The 18,360-nt window shown below is 45.1% G+C and overlaps 1 protein-coding gene across 5 annotated transcripts in view; it reads left to right on the top strand.

The window, feature by feature from the left end:
- The window catches only part of COL18A1 (collagen type XVIII alpha 1 chain), a 448,272-nt gene that overhangs the window by 315,746 nt on the left and 114,166 nt on the right, over nt 1-18,360 (top strand). For all 5 annotated transcript variants that reach the window (XM_069616076.1, XM_069616073.1, XM_069616074.1 and 2 more), the window contains 4 exons: nt 3,745-3,889; nt 14,366-14,496; nt 15,618-15,644; nt 16,650-16,856. In XM_069616076.1, the coding sequence (XP_069472177.1) occupies nt 3,745-3,889; nt 14,366-14,496; nt 15,618-15,644; nt 16,650-16,856 (510 nt within the window). The remainder of the gene's footprint in view (nt 1-3,744; nt 3,890-14,365; nt 14,497-15,617; nt 15,645-16,649; nt 16,857-18,360) is intronic.

The following is an 18,360-nucleotide window of genomic DNA, read 5'->3' as shown; positions in this document are numbered from 1 at the left end:
ACCCCACAAAGTATGAACGTTGCACCTTTTATGGAGCCCCTGACTTTCTCCTAATCACCCCACCAATGATTTTGGGAATCTGGTGTGTTACAGGCCTTCCTTGTAACACTTGACGTGAACTCAGACTTCCCTCTTTCTAAGGAAGTTAACATGTGTACACATTACAGTTGGATATTATAGTTGCATATGTATGTATGTATGTATGTATGTATATAATGTACATAGCTAACAGGCAATGGAGGGGGACTATGGTTCTGAAGCCTGAGGCCAGCATGAAGGTATTCATCTTGGACAGGGGTTGACCTGGTACCTACAGTTTTTGGTTTCATGAGATGTGAGCCCTGTAAAGGGGTCGGCATGGATGGTAAGTCCAAGTGATATGGCACCGGGTGCCAGCTGGGCAGTCTCTTCGTGAAGCTTAATTTTTGTCAGCTAACTTCTGTCTTGGGTGCGCTGAGCTGAATTCCAGAGAAAGATGCATTTAGTTTTCTGGGGTGCAGTGGCACTTCACACCCATAGATAGGGGGCAGACATTCGGGTGCATGTTGTCGACAGGCGCGCTGGTGAATCTTGATGTCCTGGTGGCTAGGAATTGCCCCCTTGGTTCCATATACACACTGGAGGTAACTGGGGAGGGGATGGGACTAGGTAAGGCATGGGATGCTGTAGGGATCTGCTGGATCCCACTTGGACGAGCGGTTGCCTCTTTGGTAGGTGGGACACCCATCATTGCGGTTGGAACACATGCGGGTAGACCAGGATTTCGAGGAGTGATTTGTGCTCGACTGCTTGCAAAATCTATCACGCAAAATGCTCTTGATGAAAGTGCTACACAAAGGCCACCACCTTTCTGCAGAAAGCACTTTAGAAACACTGTTCATGGAAGTGCTCCTTGAGACAACACATTGTCCTACGGGGCCCTTTGGTGGAGCAGCTGAGTGAGTGTAAACAGTGTCACATGACGAGTTGTTGTTGGAAATGCTACACTAGCCCTCAGATATATATATGTATAAGTGCACCTATGAGCAAATGGGGCATTTTATTTGATCAAGCTTCTGTATGAGAGTAAACACGATCATATGAATTGCTTTGACCACCACATTAATGCCCACATTATGTACGACATTATGTCTAATTGAAGGGAGTACTTTGAAAGTGCTCTAATTGAAGGGAGTACTTTGAAAGTGCTCCCATTTTCATGTGGTTGTCTTTTGAAGGGTGATCTATAGAACTGCCCCCGTTACCATACGAGCGATTTCGGTTGCAAGTGCTGCAAGAGTGCACACACCATATCAAACACTTAAGATAGAAATGCTAGGCCAGTGCTTGCATGAGTTGCTGCATTCTTTCTATGTAAATGCAATGGGCTACTGGTAGCCGTTGTATTTCTGTGGATACATTTTCCTTATTTCTCTCACCATCAGGGATGGACACGTCACACCTTCACAACTACCCGTGCATCGTCACGTCCGTACTGACCTAGCCTGGGCAATACATGTAGCGTACTGTGCTGACTGAGGCCTGAAGGAGGAGCAGGTGACGTGGGCAAGGGCCACCTGCCCCAAACAAGCAATACATCATGAGGCCCAGCAAACATGTACTTTGGGTCACCCAGCGTGGTCTCAGGTGGTCTTCTTTGCATCCAGTCTTCATACTGCAAATACAACTCCATATGGTTCAGTTTCTAAGGAAACTGTTGTCTGTAAACAAATCTGTTTCTGACTCTGGTTATAAGCAATTAAATTAGAGAGTCAATCACTTTCATTCTGAGAATAAATGACCCAGGTCCAGTGTGCTTAATAACTCTTAAGTGCTCATGTAGGGCTTCGGCTCCCCTGGTCTCGGCCTGTCCCTTGATAATCTGGACCCTTTAACGCTATGCAAGGAAAGGCTAATTGTATGCACATATTTCCTAGAGAGGCACCAGTCTTCTCACACGAAAGAATGTGTCACTTTAAATGTGCGTATCGGTTTATAGTCATAATATCGAAAAAATAATGTCGAATTACAAAAATGTCGAAAAAAAATGTCGAATTCAAAAATGTCGAAAACACATACATATAATAGAAAAAGTCATTAATTCGAAAATAAAATGTCGAAAAAAAATCGAAAAACCAATGTTACAATAACTATGTAAAATGTCACACATACTAACGTTTTTTATTGGGGGGGGTCCCTCCCCAAACCCCCCATCCCAAACCCCTACCCCAACCCTCCACTCCTCCCCATCCCCCCAACACCCCCCATGGATATACCTTTAATTTTTTTTAAAAAGTATTTAATAAAACATTAATTAAATAATTAATTATTAAAAAACCCCATCCCAAACCCCTACCCCAACCCCCCCCTCCTCCCCATCCCCCCCACTCACCATGGATATACCTTTAACCATTTAAAAAAATTATGTTTTATAAAATATAATTAATTAATTATTTATTTAAACATTAATTCGAAAAAAAATCGAAAAAAATTCGACATTTTTGTAATTTGACATTTTTATTTTCGACTAAATATTTTCGACATTTTGACTTTCGACATTATTGTATTCGACATTATGACGGGACACCGTGCGTATCCTGGCCAAGGACCGACCTCAAGGAGTTAAAGTTATCACTGACATCTTCAGCCGCGGTGAAACACCCAGTACACATGAGAAAGTGGAGAAGGACATATAGCAGAATGTTATACTACTTGATGGTTTGCATAAAATCAAAGAGCATGTTGGGAACACAAGAACTGACACACATGTTATTTATGACATTTTTGCGAAAGTGATTCAAGCATGCAACCCTTATGAACACATAATACATACTGGCCGGTCGGCTTATTTCCTTTATAACTCCCTACTAGACAAGTGACGGCAAGCTATGAGTCTTATATTCACAATTGGAAAGAGCTAGTCATTGAGAATCATGTGCCGACTGTCCTGCATTAGCAGCCAGATGCCTGCACACCAGGGCTCAAGTCGAGGGTACACGTGGGTGGAAAGAGTCCCCCCAGTTTTTTCAGAAGTCCCCCCACTTTTGTCGAGGGAACCTGGATATGCTAATTTCTGGTGACACCACATTCAATTGGTATGTCAGTAAGTCCCCCACTTTTTTTTACGACTTGGCCCCTGCTTCACACTCAGTGCATCTACTCACAGACTCTTGTCTAAAATCGCTATGGGGACAGAGAGAGCCCTTCTTGCACCCTGGCGCAAGGACAGGTTTTGAAGACTGCTGGGGCTCTGCCCTGGTAAAGACCCACACGTCCTGGCACAGTCTGGCCATTTCCTGTTAAATCCTTTCTGTAGGGAATTGGGCTTGCTTTTCTCCCACGACTCTCACCTATATTTTAAAGTCCCAGTGTTAAGGGTCTTCTGCCCCGCTCAGTCTGGGCACGGGCACATTGGGCATCTCGGCCATGAATTCCTCATTGTGCCCTTGCCTCCATTGAGCACTGCAATGAATGGCTCTGCAGTCACAGGAGTGCACGGGCCCTCGTGGGTGTGGCCAATTCTTATAGGATGGCTTTTAAATGACCCAAGTAGTGACTAGTGGATGTGCGGCTCAGTGGTTTGCTCGTCAACAAAATGGAGGTGTTTCCTGTGACTGTAGCGTCTCTCCGATTGGTTGAGGAGCCCCGCTCCTGCATCTTCACCCACACTCAGTCTGTGTGGGGTGGCGACAATGGACCATGCGGAGGAAGTCAACGCGCTCTGGATTGATGGAGTGTTGCTTTTCTCGCCCCCATGTTTTGTAGATCACTACAGCTCCTGCCAAGCTCCCGGAACAACAACCTGTGACATCCCCACCTATCGCTGTGAAGCCCCTGCAGCCCCCTGCAACTACCAGCACGCTGAAAGTTATAGAGGCGAAAAAGGAGCAGTCTGTTATTGTGTCTTCAGGTAAGAGGCGCTCTAGCGGTCATTGAGAAGACTGTCAGTCACTAGACGCCCTATGGGTGCAGTACAGGCAATGTGACAGTCTCTAGTGTCTTTGAGTGATGTGACAGAAGGTGTAGATTTCACTTGAGACCTTACAGTAACTCTTGCCTGTGTGATGTGATGGTTCGCATTTACTATGTGATGGGAAATAAGTTACTGGTGCCCGCGTCTGATCTGGCAGCTTGCTGTGGCACTGTTATGGACTGCTTGCTTGATGCAACAGTTCATATTGAGTGTAACCTGACAGCCTCGGGAGTAGGAGTTATCTAACAGTCTCCAAAGGGTTTAGGAGCACAGGGAAATGGGGAGCTTGGAGGGCCCCCATCCCAAAATTTAAAGAAATTATATGTGTTCCATAAACAAGATTTGGTTAAAAAGTATTCTCTGAAATTTCAATTTGGTAACATGACATGGATCCATTGTTGATTACTTATAATTTGATAGTGTGTTAACTGTACGTGTGGTGTGGGGCTCTGTATCCTGCATTTAATTATAATTGCCTACATAGCGCACACCACTAAATGAATTGCGGCTAGGCACTCAAGTGATCAAGGGTGGAGGGATCAGCGAGAGTGAAGCATGAGGGTGAGGGGGGGAGGAGGAATTTCAGAACACAATTTTAGGGGGCACATCATTTTCTGAACAGATCTTGAGGGAGCGAGGGGACAGGGTAGCAGAGGATTAACATGAGAAGAGTGGCTTTCTGCACCAAAGGGTGGAGTTAGCCTGTTGAATCTGGAAAGTCAGTCCCAGAGGGTGGGAGGAGCAACCGAGAGTCTTCAGTCACCTCTACTGGAGTCCGTTGTGGTGGGAAGGTTTAGAAGAACATAGTTTGAGGAGCAGGAGTCCTTTTGCAGGATGTCTGGCAGGGTCTTATCTTGAAAGCATGTTGGAGCTGAGTTGTGGAGATACGTGCAGGGAATGCAGAGAATTTGGAATGTGTGGGTTTCTTTGCAGGTGCCCAATAGAGGTCTTTTAGAAAAATGGCCCTAGAGCCTCTTCTTAGAAAGTATGCAGGGAGTCGTCTGGCTACCTTTGAATGGGTTGGAGGCTTATGACCTGAAAATCAGGATGCTTGTAGCGCTGTAGGGAACACATGTGTGCCGGGACCGTCAATGGCAGTCTCTGAACGTTTTTCAGGTCAGATGCCTTTTTCTTCCCATATGCCACATCGGGATGAAATTCCCATGGAAAGGACCAAAGCTGTAGGATTGGTTGGAGGAGTACAGGAAAAGTACAGGAATCTGGCCGGTCCTTAGTTCCCCTGCCTTTCTTATAGCACAGCATAAATAAAGCACTAGTGTTGTGCGACATGTCCAGTATGGTGGCCGGCCTTACAATGAATGCCTATGGATTCTGCGTGTTTTTTGCCTGTGGAAAACGCCTTTGTAAACCGACGTTACAATGAATCCCTATGGATACTGCTCGCTTTTCACCTGTAGGAAATGGATTCAAGTCTCTTCACCTCCCTCAGAATTAAATGCAGGCTGCGACGCTGGCTGCTTTCCTGCATGGAGCCAGGGTCCGCATCAGACTGTATTTTAGTCTCTGTGCCCCTGATCCATCCAAGAAAATCCCTCAAAATGATCGGGAATGCGAGGTACTGGCTAGAGTTTGCCTCCACCTGTTAACTAAATTCTGGGTCATTTAGCACCCCATCAACTCATCACCCAAGGCACAACCTGTACCCATTGTAACTATGTCTCCTTACAAGTAACAGTGCCACAATGCCCCTGGGCTGCCTGCGCGCTATATACATGTAATTAATGAATAAATAAATAAATCATCCAGTCCAGACACCCCAATCTGGGCGTGAATCAAAACCTTTGCACCCCTGCAAATTCCGTTTTTTACGATTTTAGCACCAGTGCAAAAATTGGTCTCCTTCAAAATTCCGCCACTTTCAATGCATGTGTGCACCAGAGCATTGGTTACCCCTAGTCCTACACATTGCCTGGATACAAAACTGCATTGAAAGAACATGTATTTTGCACTAGGGCATGCAAACTTGCATTTATAAAAGGTTTTTGTAATAAGGGCCCTGGGCTGTTAGGCCGGGCCTGCAGAGTATTTGGGAACTAGAAGCGGTCCCCAGTTGGGCGTATACAATTATTGGGGTGACTTGGTCTGACATAGCACAGTCCCTCTGGGGACTATGGACGTGTAATAATATTCCCCACTAAGGCTGAAGTTGGTAAGGCGTTTTCGTTTTTTGATTTAATGATTTACTTCATGTATAGAGCCGCAGCAACCCGTAGGCATTGAGGCGCTGAAAGTGCAGTGCATAGAATAAAGTATACGGGGTGTAGTCATGTGCAGAGAGCCTCTGTTGGTTTTAGATCAGCTGGGACAAAGATCCAGTGCCAATGTTCAGTCTTTTTTAAATGGACCTCTAAGCCACTATGCAGCTGTTTCCCCATGGTATCATGTGTTCAGTTATCATTTCATTGAGCTGGCTTGTTACTACTCACACCTCAAGCTGCATTACTCACAGAGGATGTTAGTTGTATAAGAGGGGCCCACACGGGTCTGTGACTGTTTAGCAACTTTTGAGTGAGGGCTGCCCGGGCATGTAAAGTAACTTGTAAAGTGCTCCTGTTTTTAGATGGCATACCGTGGGCTGATGGCGCCCTCTTGTGCTTAGAAAGGGATTTCTGGGTTAAGAAAAGTTGGTGTCCTGTGATAAAGTCGCCTGAGAAATGGCCGCCCTGGGGCAATATTTCCCCAAAAATGCACCCTCGGGAAAATCAAACTCTTTCCCCAAATATTCGAAGATTGCAGTTTATAATATAAAATTATACTCTTCCTAGAATATTTGGCGGAAAAGGTTTTTAGGGGTCAGGAAAAAAAAGTCGCCAACCTGCTGACTTTTTCCAGGCGACATTATCACATGGAATAGAAAGGTTTTAAGGTTTTGAGTACACATGTAACATCTTTATGAACCTTTTGCATATAGAAAATGTGATGTAGTGGAGGGTTCACTTAGAGATCAGGGCTGGGACAGGTCACAGGGTCATCAATGATATAATCGATGCAACAATCAACAGTGGAAAAACACAAGGCAAAAAATATTGGGTTGTTGTTTCATCGTCTGCAAATTACATTGTCCTTGTTGTTTCTGCCCAGCACCAAAGGGGTTGTTGTCTGGTGGCGAGGTGTTGGCACGTGGGAGGGCAAAAGGAAGCAAAGTGTATGGGAGTCCCTCCACTCTGAATTAGAGCTAGCTTGTTAATTCTGTCATGGGGGTAGGGGTTGTCTGGTGGTGGGGCAGTAGTAAGGGGGAGGTGTGAGTGCAAAGGAGATTATGGGGGCACGGGTGTTCTCCCTAATCCCCAAATTAGATCCAACCTAAACTTATATGTGGCGGGTGTTGACAGAGACGTTTTTATGGGAGGGCAGAAGGGGCACTTGCCCACGCCCCCACCTTGGAGGGGGCCCCACAAGGCTGCCTGATCTAAAGAAGTAAGATTCCTTTGTTCACCAGACTTAAATAGCACACATCGGGATATTTTATGGCATGGTGCTGAGGCTCTAAACCTATTGCCTGTCTGTTTTGGCAAGTAAATTCTGCCTCGATCAATTCATCATGTAATTATTTCCGTGTTCACTGTGGTATATTGGGAATTATGTTGATCATGTGCTAAAGCCAATTATGAAATGCATATTGGTAAATTGAGTGCCATAATGGGTCAGATGTTAGCTCAGTGTGTTAAGCTCTCATTGCAGAGATGTGTGTTCCTATGCTATATTAAACTAGCACACTCCCGTAAGGCTGGCTGAGCCTTTCCTTTGTCTGAAGTTTATAAGCCTACCTGCATATGTACTTGGTCTTGCAGCACAACAGGTGCTATTATCAGCAATGTATCTGCACCAGATAGGGGTTGCTATAAAAACTAACGTCATCCTTATGGTGAAGGGCTAGAAATTGGTCTGTTCAGATGGGGTGTTGTAAAACCTAGGTAATCACCTCCAAAGGTGAGCATAAACTGTTAGTCCAAGATGTTAGTGGAAGAGGTGGTAGACAGAAGGGAGCGGACCAGGTGGTGCAGGACTCAGGCAAGCATATTTGAAAGTATGCTCCTTTGACACAAAAAAAATCGCTTTGCATTTTTTTTAAAGTCAAAAGTTTTTCTGCACGTTTATAAATGGCAATTTCCCAAGCCATTGTTTTGGAAGTATGTAAAGATTTAAAATACAATAGACCAACCCAGATTAAATCTGTTAAATCACACTGATTGGTATACTGGTACTTATATACTTCTTTTGATGATGGAGAGAATGAAGCTAGTATCATTCTGTGTTAAACCATTCTATAATATTTTGTTTTTAAAAATTGTCATGTTTGATAATGTGATTAGTGTACTTTCCAAGTCAGTTTTTATAAAATGAGATTATTTTAGTTCATGGTAAGAACTGGTAATGAATGTGTTCAAATGCAGAAATTGCAGAGTTGGCACCAACACCAGATTCACCCCTTACCTAGTGTGTGAAATGCTGGGCATCTAATTAATTTAATCTTGCATTACCTCGCCTTTCGAAATTACCAGTCCCTAAACCTTTCAAAATTGTCAGCCCTTCAGAGAGATTTCCTTCTCAGGGTATGATCTTCAAAGCAGCCTCTTTCATGGTTTTATTGGCTATAGTGTTGCTTTCACTATAATAGTGAGCATCGATATATTGCACACCACATGCACTTAAGTCTTTTGATCTCTAATGACAACACTATTTGAAAACCATGTCCCACCTATAATCTCATTCTGTCTGGCTACAGACACCTTCCTGGTATCTTCTAATCTGCATCCACTATCCATGCTGTCATATGTGCAGCTTTCTCCTTCCTACCAATTGGTCTCCTCTATCCATGCTTGAGCATGCGTGCGTTCCGTGAGGCAGCAAATGTGAGTTCTCTGTCTAGTTTAGGCTACATGTACCTTTTACATACAGTCCTGGATCAATAGTACAGGCTGCATACCTTCCCGGATGATATTGATAAAAAGTCTCCTGTATCTATGCTAGAACAGAAGAAACCCCTTCATAGACTGATAATGTTGGCCTTCAAACGGTACTTGTTTATCCTTCTCAGTAGATCAGGAATGTAGAGGGTAAGGGGGATTTACAATTTTCCGGCGCCTAACTTTGCAGTCTGCCAGGGCTGTAATCTCCCGGTGTTACCGGAAACTCAGGCGACGGTAAATCATTACGGGTCTCGCGGCAACCAACCAGTATCACCAGCACGGTTGCCGCCAGACCCGTAATGAGGCCCAATGTTTCTTTTTGTTGCTTCGGAAGAGCAATGGTGATTTTTATAGCAATATTTGTTCGCCTCCATTTCTTGGGAACAGTGGTTTTTCACCAATATTATTACATACAACAGGCGTGCTGTATCCCGCCATCTAATAGTCGGATCTTGAATGGCATAGAAACTTCAACGTTCTTTTAAATGTGTATACCAAATAAGAACATATATGTTATATGATGTCCACCTTAGACATGGGGCCCCCACGCTGTGATGACAGTCATGGTCGGATGCGTTTGGTTTTAAAAGCAAGGCGGAAGTAAAACAAATACAACAGCGCACCTAAGAGAAGTTTCCAAGGCCATTTTCCACACCGAGTCGTGTGACAATGACTATGTGTTTTCTACCAATCTGAACTGTTCCTTAAATGTTCATAGCATGGGATATTGAAAACATTTTGTTAAATTGTTATCGAAGTGTTGAACGATTTGTTCCCAATGAGCACCCTACGGTAAGGCGCAAAGATAATCACGAGCAGTGGTACACGGGTGTGCATGGACAGTGTAGACCGCGTTCGCTCCTGCCAGCAGGTGTCCGCCCTCTACCGTCCCCAATCACTTCGACCTTCATCCACTGCCACCTGCCCCTATCGTATTTGCTCCCCTCAACAATCTCTAAACTGCCCCAATGAGTTCCAATCCCTGCCTTAACTCAGAGCATGGCCCCTCAATCTTCCTGCTGACACCCACTCCGCCCCGCCCTCACTGACTTTGTCCAGAAGGGTGATAGAAATAGAAAAGGGGTTCTGCTTGGAACCCGCAACTTCATATTGTTAAACACTGTATTAAGCTATTATCACCGGGACTAGTGCCATGTGCTAATAGAGTTCAGCACTTGGTTGGCGTGAGGACTCGGGCCTGTTAACAGCCCGAGCCCCAGCCAAGGATCCCGCTTTACTCCACACCATTAGGCGGCCACATTGACAGCGTATGTGCTGCATGCCAGAGTTCTGACAATGTGGCTGATAGTGGCAGCACACACCGACTCAATGCTAAAGACCCTACAGGGCCTGCCAGCAGAGCGGCAGCCCATAGGAAACGTTGCATGTATGTGGGCATGCTAGCCACCCCCAATGCCTTATGAAATGTAGTTCTTAAATTACTCTGGTGACACCCAGGTTTGCTTCGAATTGCTCCTTTCTCTGCACTCCCTCCCATTTCCACACCTCATAAAATGCACACTCATTAAAATCAAATACTTTCCCCAAATATTCTACGTTGGGACTTTATAATATAAAATTGTACCCCTACTAGAATATTTGGGGAAAGTATTTTAGAGATCAGGAAAAAAAAGTCGCCTACCTAGCAACTTTTTCCAGGCGACATTATCACATGGAACCCATATACACCCATCTCACAATACACAACACATCTGTCCCCGTCAGCGGCTGCTTCTTGATGATCCTTACTTGTAAGGCAATCTCTTCATTGTCCCCCCATCCCTTCAAGGACATGGAGCACAAAGGCTCCCCTAGCCATGACATGTAGTTCCCTGCTGACTGCTATCAAAATACAGCAAATTCTAGGATGCACACACTCAACCCCACCATCCAGTACCAATGGATCTAGACCCTCCCTGCTCCAATCCCCAACATGTAGATCACCATGCTGCCCCTTCCTCTTGCCTTTAGCTCACTACTGGTGGCACGTAAAACACTCTATCACACCTGCAATACATGCTATAACACATCTTGCCACAGTCAATATTTCCTTCTTGGCCCCAGCTGCCAATGCAACGAGCACTGTACCACCATGTGCAATTTAATGAAGCTTGCCGCTGCCCCTACTATCAATACATGGGCCCCATTGCCCTCATTGTCACCTTTTACCACACATGTTGCACAGTACCACATTTTACCAATACCTACAGGTGTTTTTCCCTTCTACAACCACACAGGGCGGCTTATCCCCTTACTATCACCTATATCGCCCAACGCCCTCCTACTGCCAGCACACGGGGCAGCATGCCCGCTCTTACACCCGCCTGCCACTTCTTGCTGCCACTAGTAGCCCCACAGCACTCCTTCCCTCACCTATAACTAGGGCTACAGATAAGATCTCAACATGGGGAGTATTGTCCTCCCCGCTTTTTTTGGATTGGGTGTAAAAGGATTTTTAATGAAGTACAAAAGTAGTTCTCATAGACAAACTGGTCAAGAAAAAACACATTTTACTTCTAAAAATATAGGTGTTATTGTTGTAATTCCCATAAACGAAAATTATTCTGTTGCATCAAAAAGATGTTTTTCCTGTGACATTTTCAGCCAAGATAACACAACGGTAGAACTCCGCGGTGTGACCGTTGCTCTGAAAACAACACAGCAATGCATGCTACAACAACTCTAATTGTTTGACAATACCAAACTTTAGACTCACCACTATCGGAGGAAATAGCTTCCCGGTAAAGGCTGCAAAAACCTGGAACTCTCTGCCACAAGACCTGAGAGTGGACTTGCCCTACCTACGCTTCAGAAAAAAATGTCATTCAACTTCTCACTTTGACTGACCTTAGCTGACCTGTGTCACCTACCTCCTACTGCAATTACTCGCATTAATTTGTTACATCTGAAACCCTTATTGACCTTACCTGAACATTGTGTATTCTGTAATTATTTGTGTTCTAGAGACCTTATTGTATTTTATAATGTACGTTATGCTATGTTGTAACCATGTAAGTTTTGCATTTTCTTGCCACTGCGCCCTGCTACCCCTGGGTCTGGCACTCATAAAAAGTGAATAAAACAACCAAACAAACAAGCAAGGGGAGACACATGTCTCTCTGTTATTCCTTTTTTTGTGAGTCCCTAATTTCAGAAGATAAAACTGACAGGCACGCTGCTTATCTCGAGGGCTTCTTGTGACTGACACAGTAGACTGGGCCACCCATTGGCTCCACTTGTAGCTCTTTGCAGCCCCTCCTTCTAACACATGAAGTACCCGGACACAATCCTCTCTGTCAATGCATTTAGTGCTTCACCTCACCGTACCACCAACATGTTATGTCATGTTAACAAGCATTGTAATGTGCCATCACCACCGTAAGTATAACAGGGCCAAGACTTGTCCAGATAGTGGTGTGTTGTGCTCCAGCCTGGGGTAAGCCGGACGGTGGTCTGCGGGGAAAAGAAATAGGGAAAAGGTAAGAGGAAAAGAATAGTGGGGGGTAGAATAGACACAAAGGAGAACCAACAAATGAGCCCTAGAGCAAAACGGCCACTCTTTCTTTGTCCAAGCAGCTATTGCCTGGAACATTTGCCGACTGACTTGTGTAAAAATAGGAATTTGTTTACATTTCAGAAACGACTAAAGACCACCTTGTTTGATTAAATGGCCTTATGATGCCTTGTCTTGTTGTGATTATGCCCTTGGTGTTAATGTGCGCCCTGATGCCTGCGGGCTTTGGCGTGTAATAAACAAAAACAAAGAAAATAGAGGAGTTGCATTAGTGTGAAAGGGGTATGATTCTGGTAACAAAGGTGCAGGAGCACAGCAGTGCCGCTTGCTACCTTATCGCTTTTGTCTCTAACACACTCCCGGAAGTAAAATGTATGACTCCCGTTGCCACTCATTTGTATAAATAATCCTCATCTCCTGACCCCATTTACTAAATCACTCTATCACTCTATTTCAGCTCTGCAAGGAGCACTTTGTCACAGGCCCAATTTAATAAATCGCTCTTCACTCTATTTCACCTCTGCATGGAGCATTTTGTCACAGGCCCAATTTAATAAATCGCTCCTCACTCTATTGCACCTCTGCATGGAGCACTTTGTCACAGGCCCAATTTAATAAATCGCTCTTCACTCTGTTTCACCTCTGCATGGAGCACTTTGTCACAGGCCTAATTTAATAAATCGCTCTTCACTCTGTTTCACCTCTTCATGGAGCACTTTGTCACTGGCTCAATTTAAAAAATCGCTCTTCACTCTGTTTCACCTCTGCATGGAGCACTTTGTCACAGGCCCAATTTAATAAATCACTCTTCGCTCTATTTCACCTCTGCATGGAACACTTTGTCACAGGCCCAATTTAATAAATTGCTCTTCGCTCTATTTCACCTCTGCATGGAGCACTTTGTCACTCAGTGCCCTAAATGTATGGTGCTCCTCGGGGCACTGCTACTGTCGACCACCTATCGCCAACACTCCTAACCACCAGTGCAGGATCTGTGAAAATGAACTGGGTTGTACTCATAAATTCAAGGTGCTCTCGTGATTCTGACCACTATGTATTTCATGAAGGAACTATAGTATTTTATTCTATGCGACAAAAATGGAATCTAACTTAAAATACACTTTTCCTATTTTTCTCCGTCTTGTAAATGAGTCAGGTCCATTTAAAATAGATCAAATACATGTTTAAGCAAATAAAAGTGGGAGTGTGTAATATAACAAGCAGCCGATCTAGCCCACCGCTGTGGGTGGTATTGCTATTAGCACCGAAAGGCTGAGTTCAAAGGTGCCAGTGGCAAGATATAAAAAAAAGAAAAGAACGAAAATGACACCCACAGCGCAAGTTCAGATGGCAGTTGAGCCGGTCATGGAAATAGAAGATGGGCTCTGTACTGAGCCTGTCTTCCATTTCAATGGCTGGCTGGAGGCGGATGCAGAGAAGTGAGGAGGCCGGGGCGGCAGAAAAGGTATGTACAGATATGCACAGCGCAGAGGAATGGAGGAAGGAAAGATTGAAGAGAAAGCAGGGTGATGAGGGTCGTCGCGTGGGCAAGGGGACATGTCAGGGAAACAGAGACTTGTGGGGGTCGAGGGGTGAAGGCCGCTGCCACGGGCTGGAATGGAATGCAGGCTTAGATCAAAGCATTCAGCCCATTTTTCTGACAATGTGATTGGCTGGCACCTTTCCCCAAGGTACTTATAAAAAGCATAAATAGGTGTGCAGAAATGCATATGTAGTAGTTGAGGCATTTCTGTCCAAGATGTTATACCCCTTTGTAAGGCACCAGGCACCTCTAATTTTGGAAGTGCAGCTCTGTAGGTAACGCAGAAGGCTGGCCACTCAGTCCAGCTGGAAGGTAGGCCAAGAAAGACGATTGACAGATGTAATGTGGTAGTGCTGGGACTTAAATGTGCAGAGCTTGTCATACTCGTATCCCTCCCTCCTATATCTGAAAACGACACCTTTCAGTTCCAGCCCTGCCTGGCCCAAAAGGTGAAAAAGGCACACCCGGTGAGAAGGGGGCGCAAGGGATGACTGGGTCTAAAGGAGACAGCGGTGTTGCAGTGGGCCCAGCAGCCGCGGGCGGGAAAGGAGAGAAGGTAAGACTGTTCTTTGGCGAAGCGGCCCTATTCTGTTTGCTTCTGTATGCTTGCGCTTCTCAGGTATAATGGAAAGGGAATATTCTTTCCTTTTCACAAAAGGCCTAGCTAAGTATTTCTTTGTAGATACAAATAAAAGGCACAGATAAATAACTTTCCTTGCTTATTGATTTCACTTGTATGCAGGGATATTGTTGTATAATCACATAGATTCAATTTTAAGGATATAGCTGCATTATCGACTATGATCATGCTGCAAAATTCCCACATTTGTAGCTGGAACGGTCTATGAATGTTCCCAGATTAGCTGTAATGGCTCCACGATATTCCTATAACATTGCCTCAGGATGTTACTGTGTTAGATATGATTGCTAGGTGATAGCACTAGTGCCATCACCATATTATTCTTCAAATTAAAAAAAATGTAATACTCCGAGCCATCCACTAAATGGAAGCCAAAGCAAAGCATGTGATTCTAAGCAGGTATAAGCCACAGAAAGACTATTACTGGGGAAGTATATGCAAACGTAGAATAAGGAAGGCATTTCAGCTAAGAAGCCAACATGCAAGGTGCCCACCCAGTAGCCAATCCTGAAGTTATCCTCCAGTTCAGAACCAATGAGCAATGCATTGGGCGTATTTAAAAAAGCTGAAAAGCATTTATTTGCTCCAAAAGTTGTTTTTATCATACAGAGATATAGCCAAAGATTCCCTTCATTTTACAGTAGGATTCTCTTATAGGTTCATACGATTTGCATGTTTCTGCCATCTAGTGGCTGGTTCTAGAATTGCGCACAAAGTTTTAAAAGAAAACCTTAATGTGCCTCAGTGAAGTGTCTGAACCATACCTTGTGTGTAGTTCACAGAAACCCCAGAATCTTGTCACCAGTTATTATCAAGGGCTAGTCATAAGTTACCTATAATTAGCCAGGCTCTCATCTCTGCATTATCACTTACAGTCCCACAGGGATATTCGTGAATGTGTGACTGCAGTCACGCAGGTGTAGTCTACTCACCCAAGAATATATCATGATGGTTCTGACAGATGTAGCCCAGACTTGAACATGCATTGTCAACATTTGTGTCCATTTGACTGATTCACAAACTATTGCCTTTCACAGGGTGAAAAAGGGGAGCCTGGAATTAAGGTGAGTTTAAGGATGCATGCACCTATGGGTACTGGCAGGGTCAATGAGTCTCTCTTCATGTGTAGGGATTGACAGAGGATGTGTTACATATGATGGAGAATCTTAATACCCAAATTGTCATTTGACGATGAGGCAGCCTGTGTGTGATGACGGAGTCATTTGTGAAAGAAATATGTCCATATGTAGGAGTAATAAGGTATAGCTTGTGTGTTGGGACTGTGGTGGTGATAAGTCATGTTGTTTGGGAATTTATGATGGCAGCGGATGATAATGGATCATGGACAGTGTGTGATTGTGTGTTTGTGTTAGGCTCTTTTTAGAGGTGGGTTTGTGTCTTAACATTGCAGCCATTGGCAAGAGATGATCAGAATGTTGGCTGTGTCTGCTGGGGGTGTGTTTGTGGAATATGTGGCTGGGACTGCACTCATCGACTATGAATGATAAGGAGCTGCTGTGTTCCGGTGCTGTGCATGGCAGGGATTCTTTATTCTAATGCAATAATGCACAATGGCATTCTCAGAGGTCGCGCGGTAGGGGCTGCAGATACCAGGGCATATAACATTGCACCCATTATATGATCATGAGGTTGCCTGTGTGTGTTGTTGATGGGTGGGGGGCTTGCATGCTTGGCATTGTACCCACTTTCTAGGGATAATGGTGAGCATGATGTCTAAGTCTGTGTGATTGAATTGTGAACAAATGCCTGTGTATGTTGGGGATGCATGGGGGCTTGTGTGATTAGAACCGCACCTATTGTGATAGGATGATGGAGAGATTATGTGTGATGATAGTGCATCAATAATCAGTGAGGTTGGGAAGGGGGATTGGGGGGTCGGAGGGGTGTGTGTGTGTGGTGTGTGTGTGGTGTATGTGTGTGTGTGTGTATGTGTGTATGTGTGTATGTGTGTGTGTGTGTATGTATGTGTGTATGTGTGTATGTGTGTATGTGTGTGTGTGTGCATATGCAGTGCATTCAGTCACTTTTGTTTTGATATCGTTCTTTAGGGTAGTGCTGGCTTTGGCTATCCAGGGGCAAAAGGACAAAAAGGCGAACTGGGTCTTCCAGGCCCTGCAGGCCCCCCTGGGACTTCTGCCACTCTGGTGCGTAAAGAAGACGGCTCTGTTGTGGAGCAGGTGACAGGCCCCCGAGGACCGCCTGGCCCCCCAGGAGCTGATGGGAAGGAAGGCGCCCCCGGGAAAGATGGAGAACCAGTGAGTTATTGCAGAATTGTCACTAACACCCACTCTGTGCAACACAGGACACAAGTGAAGGGTACACGCGGGTGGACAGGGTCTGCCCACTTAGACGGTGGGCACCATCTCCTTGTGTGTTTTAAAGGAATACAAAAAAATCATAATTGGCTGACTCCACTTGAACTAAATAGAGCTGCAGCTGGGATATGATTCCTGGTCGCGCGGCTGTGAGGCTAGAGACCTAGCCACAGGACTAAAGGAACATAAGAAATGTCTGATATTGACTTCCTTCCTGTACAACACCTGCTTCCTTACAGATTCTTAGACAGAACAGGTGCACACCTTTTATGCTTGGCCAGCAATGCTATTGGGAATCTGTTCTCTTGACAAATGCTTAATTGTAATGTACACTTTCTCCAGTTGGGAAAGACAAATTGAATGAAATGTGCATATTGTACTTTAGGGTGCCCTATGTACTATCAGGGCATTTACTGAGCGCAGACCTAGCTTTGGGAACTTCCCATGACGTCACTTGCCATTGTGTACGCCCAAGTCCCCTACCTTATTTTTAGGGTTTGAGCCCTGATGGGACATGATTTCAGGGGACCGGGTGAATGGGGGTGGCTACCTACTGTGCATTATCTATCCCCCCACAACCTCCTTGTAGACCTGACCTCAGTCTTTCAAAATCACGCAGACAAAGCATAGGTTGCCTTCTACTTGGAGGGCAATTAGGAAATGGAAGGTGGGTGCCTCTAGAAGGTGGTGAAAGGCAGCCAGCGCAGTCTGAATCAGGCCAAGGAAGAACTCTTGCTGGTTCTGCCCATAAGATCTAGGAGCGCCAGCCCTACTCTTCCCTCTCAGGGCACTCTATACCAGTGCAGAACCAGGTCAAACCACTTGGCATGGTCCTTGAACCATTTCTTTCTTTGGACCTAGAACTGAACCATATGCCCAGCTTTATTATTTGTTACCCAATGGTACTCAGACAGTTAAGAGCACTGCTGAGATGCTCTGTTCCTCCATTGCTTGCACCATTGCAGGTGAAAAATCAGATGGCTGAAACCTTCTCTTCTTGAGAGCCATTTAAAAGACCCTCAAGCACTTAAAGGCAGAGGCGTCGATAGGGAAGGGGGGGGGCTGAAGGGGCTATAGCCCCGGGTCTTTTGGTTGTAACCCTGGATAGAAGCTCAAAAGGCCAGCTAGCCCCAAGTCCCGACAGTCCCGACATTAGCGTAGCCACGGATCTTTTCAAGACCTAGCAACACCCCTGCTTAAAGGGATTGTGAACGCGGCAGCAAGAGCGCCCACAAGCAATGCGCTTTGCGGACCCATTTCTCGACTGCGCAGAAAGCTTCATTGGCTTCCTCCGAGGGCACGTGTAATGTTTAACTCATTCCCATTGGACCACAGGGCGCTGCTTGGCTGGGATCTTTGGTGCTTTAGCAAGGCACTTAAATGGTGGCGTCGATTAAGGGCCACTATGGAGATTTTGTGCTCCAAATGATCTAGGATTTCCGAT

Source organism: Ambystoma mexicanum, chromosome 9, assembly GCF_040938575.1.
Source record: "Ambystoma mexicanum isolate Mex_15411 chromosome 9, UKY_AmexF1_1, whole genome shotgun sequence".
Classification (NCBI taxonomy): Eukaryota; Metazoa; Chordata; class Amphibia; order Caudata; family Ambystomatidae; genus Ambystoma; species Ambystoma mexicanum.
This window is presented reverse-complemented; position numbering and strand designations above follow the sequence as displayed.